This window comes from Pyxicephalus adspersus, chromosome 2, assembly GCF_032062135.1.
Source record: "Pyxicephalus adspersus chromosome 2, UCB_Pads_2.0, whole genome shotgun sequence".
Taxonomy (NCBI): Eukaryota; Metazoa; Chordata; class Amphibia; order Anura; family Pyxicephalidae; genus Pyxicephalus; species Pyxicephalus adspersus.
The window spans coordinates 121705440-121725306 of NC_092859.1; the positions used below are offsets into that span (position 1 = coordinate 121705440).

Sequence of the window (19867 nt, forward strand, 5' to 3'; positions counted from 1 at the left end):
TCAACCTCTGCTGCACAGGGAATAATTCTCCACAATAACTTCAGTATTCAATTACACACAAAGCTCTTTTGATAAGTATTGTTTAGATTTTCTGGAAAAAATCCACAACCTCAGCAAAATCAATAAGGGAAATTTCCTCTTTTTCTCCTGCTATTTTCCATGTCTTTTGATTATTGCAGTCTTCCATCAAGTACCGTATTTTTCGGCGTATAAGACGCTCCGGCATATAAGACGCACCCAATTTTAAAGGAGGAAAATCTAGAAAAAAAAGATTCTGAAAGATTATTCCCCTTCTGATCACCCTGTGCCAATTTAAATTCCCCTTCTGATCACCCTGTGCCAATTTATCCCCTTCTGATCACCCTGTGCCAATTTATCCCCTGCTGATCACCCTGTGCCAATTCATCCCCTTCTGATCACTCTGTGCCAATTTATCCCCTTCTGATCACCCTGTGCCAATTCAACCCCTTCTGATAAATTGGCACAGAGTGATCAGAAGGGGTTGAATTGGCACAGGGCGATCAGAAGGGGATAAATTGGCACAGAGTGATCAGAAGAGGATAAATTCACCCACTCTGTGCCTATTTATCCCCTGCTGATCATCCCTTCCCACTTACCGGTCCGTTTCTCTCCGCCGGCTTGCTTCCGGGATCGCGGGGGCACGCTTGCTCTCCCAGCTTGCTTCCGGGATCGCGTGTGCAGGCTTCTCCTCGCTGGGTCTGCAGGAAGGAGGAGACACGCGCTGCAGCCAGGAGGAGAGGAGAGAAGACGAGAAGCACGCGGGATCGTGGTATCGGTATAAGTATGTTACCGGTTTTAATTATTTTTTAAACCTGCATTCGCCGTATAGGACGCACCCACTTTTCCCCCCCAGTCTTGGGGAAGAAAAAGTGCGTCTTATACGCTGAAAAATACGGTAAGTTCAATACTTGCCTAATACAGTCTTCCTGATGTTGTAAAATATCCCAACCCAACTCAGGATAAAATTGACAGTTGACAGTTAAGGCCCATATTCTAATTCCAAGAACAGACAGTCCCTTCTGTTAAGTTGACACTGTGTAATACAGAAGAGCCTAATTTGCCTACATTGGCCTGCTTTTTCCTGTCCTGTATTTACTAGAGGGTGGTATAAAGTTTTTTATTGATTGTTTTTAAATAATATATAGCTGAAATAAATGTTTCATCTATTATCTGCTTTCACTGTCAAGTGACCCTTTTTCTTGTCAAATGAAGAGAAGCTGCATTTTTTTTTATTTTCCCTAACATGTGCTTTAATATAAAGTGATCCCATGTTCACATCTTGTTACACTTATCAGACTCAAGATTGTCTGAAATTATTTTATCTCCCTTCACATTATAGTACAGTGTTTCTTAACTAGGGTTCTGAGGAAACTTAGGTTTCCTTCAGAGATTGCTAGAGGTTCCATGGCCCATGAGAAGGGTGGGTCTTTAGGTCCGTTACCACTGACAGCAATATTCTTTTTGGCGATCTGTATAGGGTGACATTCTCCCTATCAGTCAGCAATGTTAGAGGCATTCTTCCTACCGACCGCCATGCTAAGAGTTGCATTGTTCCTACTGACCACCACACTAATGTACTGTGAGCTGTTTGCTTACACACTCGAAAGAGATAGTCAGGTAAAAATAAGACAAAAATAAAATTAAAAAATAAAAAAAGTTAAAAGTAAAAAATAATATTTGGCAATGGTTGCTGAAGTTCACATTCAACCCAATAAAATAATCAATGTGAAAATTTCTTCTCTGAACACTATCTATATGACTCACTAGAGACATAATTTATCTTTAATTGCTCAGTTTATCTGTCCACATATTCAAAGCCAAATTAGATTATAGTAAATCTAAAACTAGAATATAAGGCTTCTTCTAACCTGCTGTACTTGTTTGAAGGGGAACACATTCTGTTTGCTAAAGCATACCCTAGTTTTTATAATTATTATCTTGCACATTGCCCAAATTCATGTCTCCATAATCATGTAAGTGGCTTGCAGAGGACCTGACAATTTAAGAGAATTCCAAACAAGCACTAGAGATTGAGATAGTGTCCTGGCTAAGATTGAAGCTCTAAGCCCTACAGCTTCAAGGCAAGAGTGCTAGCCACTGACCCACAATTTTTATTTGAGAATGTATGAGTTCATGAAGATGTCTTTCATACACAATTCAGTCAAGTAAAAATTTGGTACATTATTTATGAAAACAACACTGCATTAACCTCCCTGGCGGTATGAATGCTAAGTATTTTTAAATGTAAAAGCGGTACATTTAAAAATACTTAGTATTTTAAATTTCCCACCTGGTCCTGTCCAGCCGCACACTTGAGAGCAGATGCTTCCCCTGGCCTCGCATCCCCAAAGTTCACACGCCGGGGACGCAGATGCCGGCCAGGCATTGCCAGGTTACACAGATGCCCGGCCAGCATCGCCAGGGGAAGAAGATGCCGGACATGGCTGGAGGATGCCATGGGCAACACTGGAGGACGCTGCTGGAACGTGGGAACCAGGTAGGACTTTTAAACTCCCTGGCTATTCCACCCCGAGTGGGGCTTAGAGTTACTGCTTTTGTTATGAAAAATTCAACCCGAGCCAGACTTGGGATGTTAATTGTTCTATTAATTGCTGGGAGTTCAGTTTCAACCCCCTCCAGTTGTTGCACAGTAAATTATCGTACATGAAACACATTACCCGTAGTGCACAGCAATTTTTTGACTGACCCCCTTTCCAGCAATTGTGGTCATTTTCACCTGGTACCTGAAGGCTATTCAAGACTTAACACTGCTTTCATGCTTGTCTCTAGCCAGTGGCTATTAGAGGGAAAATTCAGTTACTGACTTTCCTCTTTTGGCTGCTTCAGCTAAGGAATGAGGAGGAGTATTGGGTAGTGTGTAAAAAAAAAAGTGATCTACTGTTATATTTATTTTAAGTAATATGTTATCTAAGAATTAGCCTCTTCATTGCCACATCACTCACATGTTAAAGCATGCATTTTATGCCTTAAAACTACTAACCCCCCTCCAAACTATGTCAATAGAGTGTTTAAATTTTATTTGATAATGTAGGTTGGTTCTCATTTTTTAAAAAGTTTGGCATCATCCCTTGCAAAGATTCAGGCTTAAAGTGGAACTGTACTTGTTGATGGATGGTGAGCTTCTGGCATAATAAAAACGTAGGCCCAGCATACTTGCTGATTATGGCGCATACCCTGTGCAGTCACCCTTCAGTGATGAAATGATGGCATTTTAGAATTCCACAAAAAAATTAAACCTTCAATATTTATTCTCAGAGAAAGAGGCCGTTAACCACCATTTATTAACTTTACTGCAAACCTATGTGAACAAATGTAGCCTACCTAATAAAGAACAGCTAAGGTTTCAGGTTTTTTATTTGTTGAATCTTTAAGCCACTGAGGGCCACATAGAGGATACGAGAGGGCTGAATGTGGCCCATAAACAGCAGTTTAATATGAATGTTCTACAGTAACCAGTCCTGCCATAGATTACCTATTGTTTAAACGTGTCTTTAATGTATTCCTAAAACAACATGATAGGTAAATATAGTAGAATGCTGATTTAGGGATTAGTTTATTTGCCATAAATAGTAAGCAGATATTAGTGCAAATGCTACTGAAGCTTAGAAGCTCTCATGAAAAGTTTTTCCTAGCGACGAAGCAAGTAAAAATATACTTCATACTAACAGTAAAAAGATAATGATGAAGAATGTATTGTTGACAAAAGTTGATACAAGCTGTTTTAAAGTATACCCCCCTTCCCCCCAAACCCAATACATAACAAAAAATCCCTAGAAACTTGCATTTCGTTTGGCAGTGGTAACATAGACAGTGCCTTTCTGCCTCCTCTTAGGAAGACAAAGTCATTATTGCCTTTACCAGAGCTCTCACAGCTAAGAGCAAGTTTCTATGCTTTTTTGTAATGTCCAGGATCTGGCATGGACATCACAAAAAATGAGGAAGAACAAGCTACCCAACGATGATCATGGGGGTAGACTGAGCCATTGGATTCTCAAACTGAACATAACTTAAGCAAGTAACGATACTAAAATTTAGGGTTCTGGAGTTAGTTAGGTGTGTGTGTGTATGCGTGTGTGTGTGTGTGTGTCGCGGAGTGTTTTAGAGAAAAAAGCTGTTGGTAAAAAGTGCTGCTATTAGGAATAAGTGAAACTAAGAATTTCATTTATCCCACAAGGTTGGTAAAAATAAGAAAATTTCATCAAAATGTTACCATTTTGCCAAATATATTGTGACCACTTCGTACTTTGCAAATTGAGATAAGTGAATGTACTGTAATACACTTGAAAGATGGTAAATAAAGATGGGAGAATGTAATGAGAAGTATACTACATACAAACCTTTCATTCTTTGTTACAGTTCTTGTTATTTCAGTCACAAGTTAAGGTAGTATGCTATGTTTAGACACATTTTCTGTCTGACAGTCCCAGGCAGTTTTCCACCATAGTAGAGCACACCAGGTCTGACTTCTGCACCTCTGCACTGAGACAGTGCAGCTGAAGGGGATTTGGCGCTGTACTGCAGCTGATGGGTAGAGTAGTTCCTGATCTCAGTCCCACCCTGTCATGGGCTGCTGGGTCCTTATAGACTCTCCTCTGCTCTATGTATAAATATATATATATATATATATATATATATATATATTTTATACAAGGTGTTAGTACCTAAGTTTAAATATTGGCTTTTTGTAGTCCACTGTATGGCATAGCTTGGACCGGAAAGTAGGAGTGACTTGGATCTTATCAGGTGTGCCGCCATGCTCAGTGCTAACAAAGAAAATGCTGACACAGTATTGCTGTGTTAAGGAAAAGAACAATATGTTTTACCTAATGTTTGCAAAGAAAGCCAGACAGGGCTGTGCAATGTGGCAGAGCTGTGTATATCTCATAAATTAATAGAAAGAAATACAAATCATTCAGGAAGAGAAACAGCACCCAAATATGTATTTTACCAGCTGTTAGATTCAAAATGAGCCTACCACTGTTCTAGTTACTGTTTTATTATAAATGTAACCTAATATGTTCAGCAAATAAAGGGCACACAAACAAAAAAATGTGTCCTCATTGGGAAGTGGGGACTACGATGAAAGTGAGACTTGAATATGGTGTCTGTTTTAAATAGGCTTTTCTCAGCATTAATTAGGTATGGGGGTCTATTTTGTTTTGATTTAGATTTCTTAAAATCCAACTCACAATAATGTTTCTCATTATTCCATTGTCTGTCCGTAATCCGTACTACACTGAAGCCATGGTTTCCGGTACACGGCATGATGATGGCAAAGTAGTCTAAAATAGCTGTATGCACTTTGGGATAAATGGCTGTGGAATATTTAGCTGTATCTATACTATATACCGGTGGTTCTGGATGTGCAGGTAGCCAAAGGAGGGCATGAGGAAATGATATGCAGGTCATTAAAATTAAAATTAATAAAAAGGGAAAGAAACTTGTTTTAGAACTGTGATGCAAATATCTTTTGTTTTAAGTAGACTCCACTGAGCTCATTTATTTGTTTAGGGCCCCCTCACCATAATGTATTTAGTTACTAATGCCATCACAACACTCTAAACACAAATACAGGCAATCTATTACCAATTTTTGTCAATAGATAAAAATTTTGCATCTATTATTTGCAGAGGTACAAGGATTAAGAAAACAATACTTGTAAATAACATAAAAGTAACAAACCTTGATTCTGTTCTTAGTAAAATCTAAATAAAGTAGAAACGCAATGATCAATTCACTTTCAGCTTTTCCTATTGAGTTATCCACCATTGTCACAATAGGATAATTGCATAGGAACGAGGAAATAAAATAAATTGTCCTTGGTTGTATTAATTTCTCTTGTATCAAGACCTCAAGCTTTTTGGCATGCTTCCAAAAGTTGTCTTGAGCACTTGAGTTGCCTTTCAGGCACTTACCCCTTGTCTCCTGAAAGTGGCAATTCTCAGCCACCAAATACCCCCTCCATCTAACTTTGTATACCATTTCTTTCTCTAGCACTACCTGTATCAGTTTGTCTCAAACAACACACTTAAAAAATTAAAAAATATGATCTTATGTGGCACTGGCCTCCTAATTGGAGATACAAAATGTTTTAGGTAGAATTAGCATTTACTTGATTACTTTATTTCTGGGTAGAATCATTTTTATATACACTGGATAGTTTATACCTTGAATTATCTTTGTTTTAAATTTTGACGTTTTTGGTTTTAGCAGTTATTGGCAAAAAGAGTATTGTGAAGCTCTGGTTTTCGCATTTCATGAGACATTCAAAGAACCACAAAAGCTTTAATTAAGTCATAATTTGTAAGTGTTTGCATTGCAAAGATTAAATAATATGTAACAACACACCCTTCTTTATTTATAAGCTAGTGCTGCCAAGGACATATAATATACATCATTGGCAGAAAAAGGATTAAGGCTAACTAAGGATTAATAAAGGGTTGCTTCAGGGCCTGACAAGCATGATGTGGGCTTTTCATAATTCAGCAGGAACCTCCACTTGTGACTATTGCCACAAGAGTTGCCTGTGCTGAGTCTTATGGCAGAAGCCATAGTAGCTTCAGTACAAAGAAGTAGCTGAATGGCTAAACTATGAAGGAGACTCTGCTGATCTGTGAATGCTCAGAGTGGCCAGACCCCCATGTATCTCTCCACACTGTTTGTAGCTTCATCTAGTGGGAGCAGAGTATCCTGCCAGGGGTGGGAGAGGATGGTGCTGTTGGCTAAGGATGTGGAAGGTAAGCCAGCCTAGGTGGAGGAAAAAGGCTGCTTGTTTATAGGTAAAGATTAGCTTGGTGTGCAACATATTCACCACCTTTTAATCAAATTTTGCAGCCCAGGCCGATGTTAAGGAGGCTTTTGGGGGATAGCTACAGGTACATTCCTAAATTATTTTAAATTGATTATCATTTTTCAATAGACAAGAGAAATTGGGGGTCAGGGAGAAGTAAAGTGACATCCAAAGAGTTGTGAGTCAGTACATAAGCCATTGAACTTTAATATTTTGTACAAGGAAGTGATTATTATCTTTGCAGAGACAAAGGGCCTGATTTATTAAAACTCTCCAAGGCTGGAGAGAATACACCTTCATCAGTGAAGCTAGGTTATCCAGCAAACCTGGAATGGATCTGGTCTAGGATTCAAAACATTTGCCAGCAAATAGCATATGACTTTGAAGAAATCAATTACAGGGTTGCTGGATCACCCTGCTTCACTTATGAAAGTGTATCCTCTTCAGCCTTGGTGAGCTTTAATAAATCAGGCCAAAAGACACTACGCTTCTGCTCCGAAAATGTTTTCTTTGTATGTAGATGATAACATTTTTTGTCTTAGTGCTTGTAAAATACATTACCCAAGCTAACTTCTGCCAGTAGAAACCAGACTCTGTTCACACTTTTCTGCTAGTAATAATAACCATGCACCTGGGAACTAAAGACACTTTGCACTAACTGAAATGGCTTAAGATTGTGAGCTTCTCTGGTGCTCTGATGATAATGTTCTCTTTTTTTATGATCTGATTATTTTATTTAATGTATTTAATGTAATGAATAAAATAAACAAACATGAAAATAAAGAGACAAAACTCTTGTATAAATTTTTTTCAGACATATGTCTAGAATTTTTGGGACTTTTGTCCAGATGAATAACCCTGAAGCAGCTCTAATCAGTAGCTAGCAGCCGTTGTGGATTCATCTGAGAGAGGTCACAAAGGCGGAGTGATCTCCCTTATGCGTAATGTCACTGCAGGCTGCCACCACTGGCCTCTAAGGCTCTTTCCACTGTGTTTTCCTCACACTCTGTAGTCATGACTTCAGCCATAGAGATAGTAGCATCCTTGTGGGGGTGTTTTTCTGCAAAAGAGACTCAGGCACTGTAAAAATAAATGGGGCAAAATACTTTCAATTTCTTGTGCGAAAGCTGTTTACAAAAAGTTGTATACGGGAAGAAGGTTCCCTTTCATACATGACTGTGACCCAAATCACACAGACTTGATTTCTCCACTATTATATTAAAAAAAATGTTGACATGTTTTCTTACCCTCTTTTGCACTCTTCTGCCCATTATGAATATTTGTGTTTTTAAACTCCTCGGGGCAGTTGGATCAGTTCTGGAAAAGTCTTTGAGCTGTGCATGTGATAAGGTTATAAGTGAGTAAGTCATTATTAGGTCATTGAAGGAACAAAGAAGAGATTGGGGTGTATTTTCCTTGTAGGTTGTGATCAGAAAAGGGAAGGTGGGTGTCAAGGTGGGTGAGGTTGCAGAGTTTGGAAAATACCAGGTCTAAAGTGTGCCCGGCAATGTGTGTGGAGCTGTTCTATGTTGTTGTTCTGTGTGAGCAAGGAGGAGGTACTGGAGATCAGTTTTCATCAACTGGTCAGTTTTCATCAACTCACATCCAGACAGACACCACCAGATTTTAATTTTACCTCTCCAAAAGAAGAGCATAGCCAGGAATCATATGAATCATATCAGCCCAATCATATGAAAAATAAAAGGGGTACTGACAGAGACCCACAGTTTTCTCCAGTCCAAGACCAGTTGCTGTGACATATTCATAATCTGGTATGATTGGCACAAATTTCATTCTTTTATATTCAATGGATGAAAACAGGGATGGCTCTAAAAGTTTCATATGTTTCCAAGATGACTGAATAATACAAACTATTCTTTGTCAAAAAATGTCGCTATTCACGTGGCGACCCTGATTTTTAGTAACTGCAGAAAAAGTATATGCTTTGTTTCTTTTAGTACTTCCCATTTTTACAGTTTTAAAAAATTGTAATAATTCCCCTTAACATACCAGAGTTCTTTCGATGACTTACCAGTGTGCTGGTACAGTCCTGTACAGCTGTTTTTTTGGTTTTTTAAAGCTGCGTACACACTTGCAATTTTTGTCATTGGAAAGGATCTTTCACGATCCTTTCCAACGACAAGGGGCTGCAAGATGCATGAACGATGCTGTACATACAGCACCGTTCATGCTGTATGGAGAGGGGAGGGGGGAGAGCGACGGAGCGGCACCCTGCTGCGCGCTCTCCTCTTCCCTTTCATTACGATCGGCTGTCGTCCATCGTCCGTGGATTCGGCAGGTCGGTCGTCCGGACGATGGACGACACCGACTGTACACACGGAAGATTTTCGCCCGATAATTGACCGATGTCGATTATCGGGCGATAAAAATCTGCCGTGTGTACGTAGCTTAACTTGCATTCATATGTCTGATCTGCTCACTGACTTCTCCTACTTGAGAATAACAACATAATGTTTAATTGAAGGGGGTAATTTTAGGCTGCGTATACACGATCAATAATTGTCGTTGAAAAAGATCTTTCACAATCCTTTCTAACAAGAAAATGATGATTGAACGAGCGCTGTATATACCGATGTTTGCAATTCATCGTCCAAGGATCCGCCAGGACGGATCTATAAATGACGAGTGCTGTACACACGCCAGATTCCCATCCGATATCAGCCCTGAGACGATTATCCGATGTGAATCATCTGATGTGTGTATGTAGCTTAACTGTCAATCACTTTTATGGAAATTCCACTCCCTCTTGAACAGTGTGCCCATTTACTAGTTAATTCTAGGCCAATCACCTGTCCATTCATCAGTCCACAGCACACTCTTCTAGAAGACTTTGTATCTGCTACATGTTTAGTTGTTAAAGTATATTCTTGTAATACAGTTTTTTCTTCTTTTTTGGGATATTTTCCCTATACAGCTTAAATTGGTGCAGTCACTTTCTGATTGTAAATACATTAGTACATTTATACTTACAATACTTTTACACAAACTGACATTTACACAAACTGCTACACAGAATATGTTCATCCTTGAATCTCTGCCATAATTATTGTCACACTATATATGCCTATTACTGCCCCTACACGTGATTTTGTCAATTCTATAGCGAATATGCAGGCCAGTACTGGAGAAAATAAGACACTTTATGAATATATTATTTATTGCTCTGTATTCTACAGATATACAAAACATGCAAATTACATCAGCAGCATCCATCAATGTAACTTTGTGAAACTTGGCATATAGTTTATTAATGACTAGTACAAATTAATGTCAAACTGTGAAAAAAAAGTTAACATGAAATATTATATTTATGAAGTTTAAGTATTCATTTGTGCTAAAAATTCTCATAGTGGTGTATAAAATGGCACTCGTCTCTTTTGTTGAGTTTCCGGCAGGCATTTTCAACATTTTTTGTCATTCCAGGAGGTCCGCAACTGAATACACCAATTTTCTTTACCTATATTAAAATAAAGTGTAAGAACTCATTTAGGGAAAACAAGTTAAATGTGAAATTATCAGAGTTAAAGCAGGAGTATACTCAAAATACAAAGGGTCACTGGGAATTAAAGGTGATATGTAAAACATTTTTTTGCCAAAAAACCTGGTCCTCTCCTCACCTTTCCTAAAAAACAAGCCAGCATCCTTCTAATAATTCAAATCAGTTATATGCTTGTCTAATGCTGCCACCTCTGCTCACAATATTTGGGGTCCTGTGATACTTGTTTGGCAATTGGATATCTATTGATAATGTAACTGTTGTGAATGGATATACGTGTTCAATTTTTCAATTTTCAAAATTAGCTAGAATGTACATGCCTCACTCATATGCCCTTCGGTACCGTAACTAGAGATTTGATATTGCAGGACTCCATGACACTCCACTTATTGCAAAAGTTCCACAATAAATACTTGCAAGTATTTGTTCATCTCCCGAATCACTCAATAAGTAGTACTTTACTTACCTTAGGATGTACTTCTTGTAAGGAATTCAAAAAGCTCACAAACGGTGGTCTTCCAAAATGTGTAACAGATCGAAGTCCAGTTAGCAAACTCTGGTTCTGAATTTTCTGAAAGTGTCTCTCACAAATGTACTACAATATAAAATGTAAAGACTGATAAAAATAAAAGTTATATAATACATACGAATAGAAAGACCCACTCATTTTTATCTTTGATATTAGCAGTCTATATCAGCAAATTATCATTCTCTGAGAAGCTACTTTTCCCCCTCTTATAAAACACAGAAATGTAATCTCAGTTTATAAAATCTAGCTTTTAATGTGTTTGTCATAAGCATATTAGGTCAGCTGTTACTTGCAAGAACCTACATGTTCTATTAATTGGACAGACGAAATTTAAGAAGTGTTCACAATATAGACTCGTTTTTGCAGCAGATATAGAATATAACACAATGATACAGTAAATTCAGTACAGTACTTCCAATGTTGAAAGCAAAGATGCTCGTTTTTGTATATACTTTTCGTCAATATTTTGCAAGAGTACCACTCCCTGTCTAAAGTATATAAAGGTTGTTTAGTTAATTGCTTAAGTCACACTAGTGCCATTCATTGTCGAATTGAACATGGTCTGGACCATAGGACTGGATTGCTACTGCAACCTTTCTTCTTCTTATAATTGTTTCACCAGGTGAGCCCTACTAATGAGATATTGGAACATCTGCTATGTAGGAACTTTTAACATGAGTGTCAGGTGTGAGTACTTGCGTGCTCTTATATATCAGAAATGTAAAAAGATGATGTATGACCTTACTGTGACTAATATGATATTTAAAAAAATAAAATTTTAGAGCAGAACAGTATTAGATGTCTCCTTTAAATGATCTTCCCTTTATTAAACTATCTAATTGAATCAGTCCAGCTTTTGTGACGTTAAAGGAAGGAAATATAATGTTTACCAGCATGGCTGTGCGGAAGTCAAACTTTTCGGTCAGCTGAGTTATGTATATGTGAACTGATAGTAGATTATTCTGATCAATCTCTTCCACCTCTCGGATGATGTCTATTAGCCATTCATACTGCTTCTGAGTGCGTGTCACCCATATAAAATAAACCTATAGAATAACAACAAGGTTATAAATTTAATACTGGTTTACGGATTCAATTGTTCACAAATGTTGAGCTTTTTTTGTTTGTTTATTACTGAATGCCTTAAAGGAAGCTAGCCATATTGAACTTCAAATACTTGACTATTACTGGGGTTTTACTCCATGTATGAGTGGTTCTTCTTGAGGCAGGGGCAATAATTTTACCCAGAATTAGAATCATAGGGGCAGTGTCTCTTCCCCACACAGAGCCCACCCTGCATGGTTATCACCAGCAAGTATTAGGTCACAAGTAATTGAAAAGTGCCCAGTCTAGTGGTAGAGAAGGAGCCTCAGCACTGATTTCAGTGAAGACAATTAGTTAGTAATAGAGTTAGTTACTGTCATAAAGAATCAACAGGAAGTAAGAGGAGATCACCTAGACAAGTGGCATTCACTTTCTAGCCAGTTGTTACCAGAACATATTGCCCTTTTGGAAGATTGTTCTGTATCATTTTTCCTATGACAATTTACAAATGGATTTCCTATTACATTCTATTCTAGAAATTGTGGTCACCAGGCAAAAAAAACTATTTCAGCTGGGACCCAGACAATAAAAACCATAAAAAAACCTTAAATATGTTATCATTTTCATTCCAGTACCGCTTCTAAGGAAAGCTACAGTAAACACTGGAAGCTCTTGGACAATTAAAAAAAAAATATATAAAGCAAAAAAAAAAATGGATTAGTTGTTCTTAAAACATATGTCTTTTTATCAAAAGGTCATATGTAACCAAATACAAAAGTCCAAGAGTTCCCATTGTTTACTGTGGCTTTCATTAGAGGTAGTACTATAGTCCCCAGAGACCAATTTAAATTGTTTCAAGCTTTTGTTCTCATTCTTGCTGTCATTTTTATTTCAGCCTTGGTAATAAATGAGCCATATGGCTGAGAATAAAATTATATACATACTTTTTTGCAGTTGATCCGTGCATTAACTGATGATTTAAAGACCAAATCCTTAAGAATTGATGCAAAAGGTGTCACACCGATTCCTCCGCCAACTAATACAGATACGTCAAACATATTCCACTCCTGATGTCCTTCACCAAATGGTCCATCCAGGAAAAGCTGATATAAAAAAAAAGAGATGTAAGAAATACATGCAATATATTTTAACTTTTCTTTTTCAATTTTTCTGAGAAAATTGAATTTGTTTGTAAGGCAACCGAACAAAAGGATAAGACTAACATATTAAAATCATCCTGCAAAAGCAATTTGACCCACGTTAAAGATAATGTATATTGTAACTTGTAGTTAATTAAATACATTTTGTCAATTTTAAAAAATACAGAATAACAATGTTTTACACACCTTTGGGTACTTTCCTGATGCTGTGTTATTAGATGTGTAGAGCTCCCTTAGGCGTGTTGTCCATGGCCCTACTGCTCTAATGTGTAGACTCAATACATCTTCATGGGGTGCAGAAGTCAATGTGAAGGGATGGTACTCATTTGTACCAAGAGATAAACAGGCAATCCTTACCCACTGACCAGATTTATAGTCAAAGTCATGAGGACGCTGAAACTGTAGGCATGTCACACCTAAAAAAAAAATAAGATAGAGTTTAGGCAAATGGAAAATGGTACATACATTATAAAACAATAATGTTCGTTTTAGAATAACTGTCAGGCCATGAATTAGGATAATTTTTGCACTAGTTTATGTTTAACCACTTGAGTGCACACACCTGTACACCCCTTATTGACCACTTCTAGATTTTTTTAAGCCAAACAATGATTTATTTTGGAGATAATATCTTGCAGATTTTTTTAACCATAGCCAAATGAAATAAACCAGTGGTCTCCAACCTTTTCAGTCTCACGGACCACTTAAATTATCGGCTCCGACTTGCGCATGCGTCGGGAGTCGGGTGTGACTCAAAGGGGAAGAAATTTCCCCCATAGTGATGTCATGAAGCCAGAACCCGCCCACTCTCTCATCTCAGGTCTGAGACTGGGATGGGCGAGTTCTGTCCAGAGACACAACCTGACAACTTCCCTGAGCCTACAATCCATACAGGGGACATGCGGCTCTGGCCAGTGTGCCTCTAGCAGGTTCCTTTTCCTGACCCCAATTGGGGGCACATCAGCCAGAGCCACGGACCACCAGTTGGCAACTGCTGAAATAAACAAATGTAAGAAAATAATACAATTCTTGATCAATGTTAGTTAAACAAAACAAAAATATTGTTTCTATAGATAAAAAGTAGATCTTATTCTATAGTTTGTCCTAATTCAAATTACACTAAAACTATGAATCTGATAAAAAGTCTTAAAAAGTTATTTTTTCCAATTGCTGAAAGTTTAAACAAAAGAAATCAAACAAAATACATAAAACAATTTAACTATAAATAAATAGAAAAATAGAAAAAAAATAGTAATAGAAATAGAAAAAAGTAATAGAAATGATAAAAAAAATCCAGGGAATTAGACCTCCTTTATCATTTCTGCATAAACTTTTTGAGTTGACAATTTTCCCATGTGAATGAAATGAAGTTGCTTTTCTTCAACATTACACAAAAAATACAGTTAACTGTGACTAACTATTACATTATTGGATTAAATGAATATTTCTACAAAATTTTGATTGGCAATTCTGGAATGTTTTAGTAAATCAGATTTATATTTAGTTTGTATTCATTTTTTTGTAAGACCAGTTAGGTTTTTAACAAAATCATGGCCAAACTCCTGCCACTTATTCCAATTCACTTTTTTGAGATTGCTTTTTCAACAGTCAGCACAAAATGCTAAACTTGTCTGCAGTGATATCTTCATCTCTATGCTTTGGAGGCAATTGTGGTCATTGGAGACCCTCATAAACACAGAATCACCACTTAAGCACTCAAGCATTGGGCCAGGATTAGAGTATTCAGCAAATATTCAGTTATTGTGTGAACTACCATTTCCTAGATTGGAATTAAATTGTATTTTTATTCATTTGCCATACATACGCTTAGCTTGATTTTTAATAATAAATACCTGAAGGATGTTTTTTCACTTCCAGAACTTCAATCTCTGTCTTCTTTCTGCTTAAACTTATCATTTTGTCTACTGCAAAGATAATAGCTGGAGCAATAAAATATATATGAAACTTTGGAGACTGGATTAGTGCAAAACTGCCATGGATGATGGTCTGAAACAAAATACAAGGGAAACTTGTAAGTATAATGCTATAATAGTGGTTAGGTAATCTGGCAAAAACAGAATATTAAAAGTTATGATTTAAACCCAGGAAAGGTTTGATATGAATTCTGCTATTCTAGGATAATTGACAACATTATTTAACACAAATACATCCTTGATAGTTTTACAGACAGAGCTAGTAATTAATCTGAAGGTAAGAGACTTCATGATAATTTTAAACTATTGATTGTGCGGTTGTATCCCAAAGGCTCACTTATCTCTATGATTTGTTGTTCTTACTACTTACCAAAATGTACAGCACAACATACAAATGATGCATTATCCAAAACCCCCGGAAACTGACGCGTCGAAAATAATGGGTAGAAAACACATACATTAGAGCCAAAACTGCTAGTAGAAGAACCCCGGTAAATCCTGCAAATACAATAGGGCACAATCAATAAGGCACATTTATTTACCTACAGCCAAATACCAAAATTACCAAAGTTCTAATACAATTTCATACAGTAAGGGCATGTGTAGACTTGCTCTGTTTTCTGCAGAGTTTTACTACTTTCAAAAACCACCTAAAGTCACTTAAAACAATTTGCAGACACTTGCAAACCACCCTTGAATGCTGCATGAACATCTAGACATTTTTAGAAAATTTTACAAAGCAAATGATGAAACAAAACAACACAAAATATATAAACCCATGTTACAATGCATCATATATTTCTACACATTTATATAATATACACTTCTCCACTGCAGAGCTTATCGTTAAAGTTAAAACATTGCAGAGAGAACATTACTGCATTAGAATGTACATTGTCCTAATGTTAGGAAAAATGAAAATATTACACATATTACAGTATATTAAATACCAGGGTAGCTTAAACCAACTATAAGAAAATTTTTTTTTTGCCTTTTTGTGCCTTTTTTATAATGTTTTGGATAGAGTAAGACGTTTGAATTGCTCCTTGTATCCCCAATGTGCAGGATTTACCTGGTTCAGAACATTTTTTGGGGGGGACAAAGTCGCATTGTATAAAACTTCCAAAATTTCTCACCCCTCTCTACAATCTACAATCTCTCTACAATCCAAAGATAAAAGAAAATTTTGACTGAAATGTATTTACCAAGTATTTGTTAAACGTTTTCATACCAAGTATCATGTCATTTAAACACAAAAAAACAAACATTTGCATATAATCATTACAAAGCAAGGTTGGGAGTGGATCAGCAATAGATATAATTTTATCTCTGGGTGTAACTATCATGATGGATGATTGGCACAAGCAAACTGATTTAAATAGGAAATTACTATTTCTGTAGCTGCTTGCTAGCATATATTTGTATATACAGCAGTATGTGTTATCATGTTGAATGCTGTAGATAAAGGGCCAGTGACATGAGTCTACCTTCTATTAATTTTTAATAAGATAACTTTTTGTTTCACTGCCAAGTTAGAAAATTGTGAGGAATATCAAAAGTAAATATATTATTTGTATCAGAACATCACATATTACCTGGCACAGTCGCAAAAACCCACCAGAAGAATGTTTTTGGATATTCAGATCTGAGGAATTAGAAAATAAAATATCATTAACTGTAATAAAATAATTAACGTTTTGCCAAAATCATGTTTTTATTTTTCTAATATACACTCATTGAGCTTCCCAGATTGATTGTTATTTGTAAATATACACAAAGAGGTCAGTTTACAAAAACGTCACTGTGTAAATGCATCAGCAGCTTTCAAGCAAAATGCACATTTTTTAATATGCTTGAAATGTTATTTTCAGAAATTGAATATGTTATTTGTGGGGTGAATGTAAAACCCGGGAATATTTAATTCCTCAAGAAAATAGACTTCTAAGTGAAAGTCTTAGAAGACAAAATGATCTAACCCAGGTTCTTTTATGATAGTCTATTTTCTCTGGTCTTAAGGGAGATTTAATATACATATACTTTCTACATTATATGGCAATAAAAGAGAATGTCTAAATAAATAATGTAATTACTAACAGTAAAGTAACTTTTATTGGCATTGCACTTAAATTTCCTATCACAGTATACACTTTGCCAACTTAAAAACTCAGAGTAGACTTTCCTAATCTCAACAAAACTAAACTTAGGAAAAACAGCAAACCTTTTGCCACTGACAACTGACACCAAACTGACAGTCAGTTGCAGTCCTTCTAAACAGTTGTCTTCTTTTTAATAAATAAAAACGTGTTACCAATACCCTCTAAGCCAATATTTTATTTTTCTGGTCAACCTTATTATAGTTCATACCCGTCATAACTGAAGACTGTGGGAAAGAGGCAGCTGAGGATATTAATAGGTGTGATCGAGAAAATATAGACATTGACTACATGTCCAAGAGTGTGTAGAACTATAGAAAAAGAAAACAGTATTAGTACATTTAATCATATTACATGAGAAAATGGCCAAAATTATTATTGTATATTTGAATTTCACCTAACATTTTTACTTACTAGAAAATACAAGTGCACTCATAGCAATCAAACGATGAAAGTCTACTGCAGCATCAAATGGGATGTACTGGTTCAAGAAGGTCTCTCTCAGGAATGTTATTAGGTTTCGGCACATTGTTAAAAGAATAAAAGAGTACATAAAAGATATACAGGCTGCTGAACCACGGGAAATAATTAGCCCTACATATGTGACTTCCGCAATCCCAGTTGATGGTGAGGCAAAGCCATAGTCTGTAGAATTGCAAAAGTATGAAAATAGTAAATACGCTTGTAATCATTATAAATAAGTGTGCAATATACTTTTTAGTATTATACTATATATATATTAGAGTATATATTGACAGATTGGCTGGTTGACTAAGCTGTATAACTGTCGATAAGGTTAGTGGCTGTATTGGCCGAACTGTGTACAATATATGTGCTTGGGATATCCAAAACTTGGAATTAGGCTCAGATTGCTCTAATTCCTGATTTCAGTTCTGATTTCAGGTTTGAATAATTTTAATCCGAGTACAAATTAAAGGTGATTAGAACTATCTGGCCAACTCTAATCATAAAGCAGATATTCAAAACTCTAATAAAACAGAATGTATAAATTAGCAGCTTAACAATAGTGTTAGCTCCGCAAAATTACCAATAATAATTCTACTACATAGAAAATAGAAAATATTGGGACCGACCTCATATGCAGTTAGACTAAAACTGGACAAGTTTCTGATTAGTATAAGGATTTGTGTTGACAGACTTTGTGTTGAAGGCATTCGTTTTTTTATTTAACCTGCGCCAAGTCATTCCCAGACTTGTATTTAATCACCTACTAACTGTTCTATGTTTACGGAAACAATTAAATATAAAGTTTTATTTGATATAAAACAGGTGACTCACAGTAGGCTCTTTCAGTAAATACTCCAGCTGATATTCCACAGAATATTGCCATGCATATGATATGACGTCTGTAGTTTTCAATTAGGCGTTTAAACTGCTGTATCTTTTGGCGAACTTTGCTTGACTCATATTTTTCTCTTCTTGCTGTGGTGTATATATTTGGTCCATTTGGACTGTAGTTGTTTCTAGAGTTTATAAAGTTTTTAATTCAAAACATAAAGATTTCTCAGAAAACATTCAAATATTGTTATTTACTTTTAAAGAAATATTCCCCCTAATGTCCATACTACTTACTTTCTGCCAGCTCTTTTCCGAAGTTCCTGCCCATTAGACTCCAGAATATGGTTATTGTTTTCAGAATTGCTACAGAGAAATAATAGTCAATATTTAGTTGCTAAACATATTTAGGTCACTGTTTTTTTTTTACACATCTTGTTTTCATTGCGCATGTAATATGCATACTAATATTTAAAGGGGCCTGTCTTCAGAGAAGTACTAAAATTGCATAATGTGTCATGTCACTCTTTTCCAACCATTCCATCTGACATTTTCTGGGATTTACATAACCACATAATTCCAAAATTAGAAACAATAAAAATATGGCAGGAGAACTGAAAGCTTAAAGTGTACCTAAAACAAAACCTCATCAGGAGGTAGTAGTGAAAACAAATCCCGGGCTTGTGGTGGCTTTTTGTGTAAGGTCTACACTGTATAATGCATGCATGGACAAGTGTAGAGCTCAGTGATCCACACAAAGCCAGCTGCTAAAGACAATGTACCTCTGGCGCGAGCACAGGAGTTACATCGTCAGTGGCCATCCAATGGCTGAAAGGGATTGTCCATTTTTATGGAAGTTCATTATGGGGCCGGTGGTAAAGATGGCGCCTTCCAAGGATGCAGGGATGACAGGTCCTGGGCCTGCATAAGAGTAAGTATTTCCCATAATTGGCATGTAGCAGTGCTTACTTGCTGGTTATGGCAGAAGCACAACAGCCACCAAACAGTTTAGTTCCACCTAACAAACACATGGCTTAAAGGTGGTACAGTGCTTTATTACTGTAAATTTTTGAAGCAGGTAACAAAAAGCACCATTTTCCTATTCCTGCCTAGAACTTAATAACCTGAGGAGGTGTACCCATGGAGATGTACCTTTTGTCATTGTCATCCTTTCTTCTGCTTATGAAAGACACTCTGTTGTTAATCTGGATCTTGGTGCTGAGTGGAGGCATTGAACCTTTGGGGAAAAAAAATCTTTATCTTGAGCAACACAATATTACTGCAATAGGAAAAGCAGACTTGCACGTCTATATTGAGTAAACACAGAAATACAACATGGCAGTGATAAAAACAAGAAATAACTTCCATACATTTGCATAATTCTTTTCTTCAAACCTAAATG

General features: G+C 36.5%; 1 protein-coding gene across 1 annotated transcript in view; it reads right to left on the minus strand.

The window, feature by feature from the left end:
- Positions 1–9992: 9992 nt before the first annotated feature.
- LOC140324402 (dual oxidase 2-like) overlaps positions 9993–19867 on the minus strand; it is a 32031-nt gene continuing 22156 nt past the window's right edge. Inside the window, exons 22-34 of the mRNA XM_072402270.1 lie at positions 19618–19702; positions 18763–18831; positions 18469–18653; positions 17584–17814; positions 17381–17480; positions 16612–16661; positions 15387–15514; positions 14936–15089; positions 13269–13498; positions 12867–13025; positions 11769–11924; positions 10816–10944; positions 9993–10310 (exon numbers count right to left, since the gene is read on the minus strand). Of these exons, the coding sequence (XP_072258371.1) occupies positions 10188–10310; positions 10816–10944; positions 11769–11924; positions 12867–13025; positions 13269–13498; positions 14936–15089; positions 15387–15514; positions 16612–16661; positions 17381–17480; positions 17584–17814; positions 18469–18653; positions 18763–18831; positions 19618–19702 (1799 nt within the window). The 3' untranslated portion in view covers positions 9993–10187. The remainder of the gene's footprint in view (positions 10311–10815; positions 10945–11768; positions 11925–12866; positions 13026–13268; positions 13499–14935; positions 15090–15386; positions 15515–16611; positions 16662–17380; positions 17481–17583; positions 17815–18468; positions 18654–18762; positions 18832–19617; positions 19703–19867) is intronic.